The sequence below is a fragment of the Chaetomium globosum genome, genomic scaffold (assembly GCF_000143365.1).
Source record: "Chaetomium globosum CBS 148.51 scaffold_1 genomic scaffold, whole genome shotgun sequence".
Classification (NCBI taxonomy): Eukaryota; Fungi; Ascomycota; class Sordariomycetes; order Sordariales; family Chaetomiaceae; genus Chaetomium; species Chaetomium globosum.
The window spans coordinates 3,000,241-3,002,843 of NT_165976.1; the positions used below are offsets into that span (position 1 = coordinate 3,000,241).

General features: G+C 59.0%; 1 protein-coding gene across 1 annotated transcript in view; it reads left to right on the forward strand.

The window, feature by feature from the left end:
* The window catches only part of CHGG_00972 (uncharacterized protein), a gene marked incomplete at both ends in the record, with an annotated part of 4,669 nt that extends 2,161 nt beyond the window's left edge, over window positions 1-2,508 (forward strand). Inside the window, 4 exons of the mRNA XM_001220192.1 lie at window positions 298-1,366; window positions 1,424-1,791; window positions 1,936-2,387; window positions 2,456-2,508. Of these exons, the coding sequence (XP_001220193.1) occupies window positions 298-1,366; window positions 1,424-1,791; window positions 1,936-2,387; window positions 2,456-2,508 (1,942 nt within the window). The remainder of the gene's footprint in view (window positions 1-297; window positions 1,367-1,423; window positions 1,792-1,935; window positions 2,388-2,455) is intronic.
* Window positions 2,509-2,603: the final 95 nt, after the last annotated feature.

The following is a 2,603-nucleotide window of genomic DNA, read 5'->3' on the forward strand; positions in this document are numbered from 1 at the left end:
CTGATGCTCGTCAGGACCTGCCGCCGGCCTCTCCGATGAGACGATCCGGAAAGATCAGCGACACGGCTGGGTCCAGGACAAGCCCCCCGGATACATGCAGCGTTAAAGCTGGGATCCGGCAACCCTCCTCTACAAGCCGCCTGATAACTGTGGCGTGGCCATGCCCCCCCAGGTCCTTCACTACTACATGGGACCAGCCAGGTCCAATGGCGGTCCTCGCTCAGTTTGCCCGCCACACTCGACCCACCTCCAGGATGTCGGCGAGGGACGTCCTCTTCCGCAACGATTTTGACCCAGCGAAAGGCCCTCGCGGAACTCCCCAAAGGTACCCAAGGCTGACTTTGGGGAGCCCGAGCTAACCCCCACGGAGCAGAAAAAGTTTGAAGAGGCCGTCGCCAAGTTTGGTTCCGAGCTGCACAGCGTCAAGAAGCATGTGAAGACCCTGAAACCTGCTACCATAACCCGCTACTACTACACCTGGAAGAAAACAGACCGTGGAAAGCTGATATGGGCCAATTTCTCCGGCCGGAAGGGTAAAAAGGACGCTAAGAAGGCCGAGGCCGCTGCGAACAAACTTGCCGACGATGTTGCCGACGTCCACGATGACTCTGCGTTCGACGCGGATAGGGCCAGAGAGAAGAAGAAGAGTTTCATGTGCAAGTTCTGCGGCACCAAGAGGTCCCGCAAGTGGCGGAGAGCTCCAGCTGCAGCTGTGACCTCGGTGACTGAGAACGGTGGCAAGAACTCTGCCAAGGATAAAAAGGAGCAGTACATCCAGGCGCTCTGCAGGCGATGCGCCGAGTTATGGCGGCGGTACGCCATTCAATGGGAGGACGTTGAGGAGCTGGCGAAGAAGGTCGCCCAGACGGGTGGTCGTGGGTGGAGGCGCAGGGTCGACGAGGATCTGTATAGGGAACTGCTCGCCGTCGACGAGATGGTGAACACCCGGCTCCCGACACCCGAGGAGGACGAGACAGGGACTCCGGCGGCATCTCTCAACGGCCAGACAACGAGCGCGGAACCGCCACGCAAGAAACTGAAGAGCACATTGCTCGATAAGGATCTGGAGAAAACCCCGTCCGAATCAGGCAGCGTATCTGGCGGCCCGACATCCAAGAAGAAGGAGAAGATGGCGGAGAAGCACGCCCAAGCTCCAGCACCCCCGCCCGTTCCCGAAATCCCGAAGCCGAAGACCCTGCCCTGTGCCATCTGCCGGGAGATGGCGCCGCTGGGTGATCAGCACTTGTCGTGCAAGGAGTGCCGTCTGACGGTGCACCGCAGCTGTTACGGTGTCATTGATAACCGCGCTTCGAACAAGTGGACTTGCGACATGTGTCTGAACGACAAGAATCCTCAGCTGTCAATCGTAAGTGTTGTTTTTTTCGGCGAACCATGCAAATTATGCGTGCTAATTTGAAACCAGCACTACAAATGTGTCCTGTGCCCGGTCGAGCATACGGTACACGATTTCGTGGAACACCCCAAAATCTCCAATTCTCACAAAAAGAAGACGGAGAAGGAGCGGGAGCGGGAGCGGATGGAACGGGAGAACGCCCAACGCGCGGCCGATTACTACCGTAAGAAGCAGGAAGAGATGAACCGCCCGGTCAACCCCCGCGAGCCGCTCAAACGGACAGCGGACAACAACTGGGTCCATGTTACCTGCGCCGTGTTTACGCACGAGGTCAAGTTTGGCAACGCCAAAGCCCTCAGTCCTAGCGAGGGCATCCCCTTGATCCCCCGGGATAAGTACGCAGAAGCGTGCAAGGTCTGCAAGAAGGTCGATGGAGCGTGTGTACAGTGCCACCACTGCCATACCCCGGTTCACGTCGAATGTGCCACACCAAGCAGGCTACACCCTTGGGTTTGAGGTCACACCTGTCACAGGGGTCGCGACGGGATCCTTCCCGGTTCGTTACCATGAAACGGTGTCAGCGGCGCGATGTCGGCTGGTGTTTGGTGCAAGGACCATTTGCCGACGAAGACGACGGTCCATCTAATGCACGAGTCCGTGGCAGAGACGGGAACGAATGCCCTGCAACTCTACGTGCAAAACTGCAAACAAGCCGATCTGACCTTGACAGGCTGCGCGAGGAAGGCAAACCAGATTACTGTCGCCTCGAAGATGTCAACTTCGCCGACGCCAATCACGGCGCACCAAAATCGGCGGGCATCGCTCGCCGCCTTGGTCAACGGTGACCGCGAAGACGCGCCGATCGGCCTCCAGCCTGGCGGCAAGATCTGCCTGACTTGTGGTGTTGACGTGAGCCCCAAGTGGCATCCCATCGACCAGGCACAGGAACGGGAGCTTACGAATGGGTACTATGGCAACATCGGATCCGAAGCTCAGAAGTTTGTCGAGCAGCGAAGCTTTCAATGCCACAAATGTAAGAAGGCAGGCCGACAACCGGTTGTCCACTCCCAGCCTCCTAGAGAACCGACACCCCCGCCGGAGCCAGTGCGGCAAGCTTCGCAGGCAGCCGCAGCGATACTGCCCTCAAGACCTGAAGAATCAAGGCCGGTGAACAGAGCGCCGTATGGGTGGCCTCCGGCCCCTGGCCCTTCGCACGCCGCGCCCGCTCCCCTTCTTCAGGCTCCGGCAT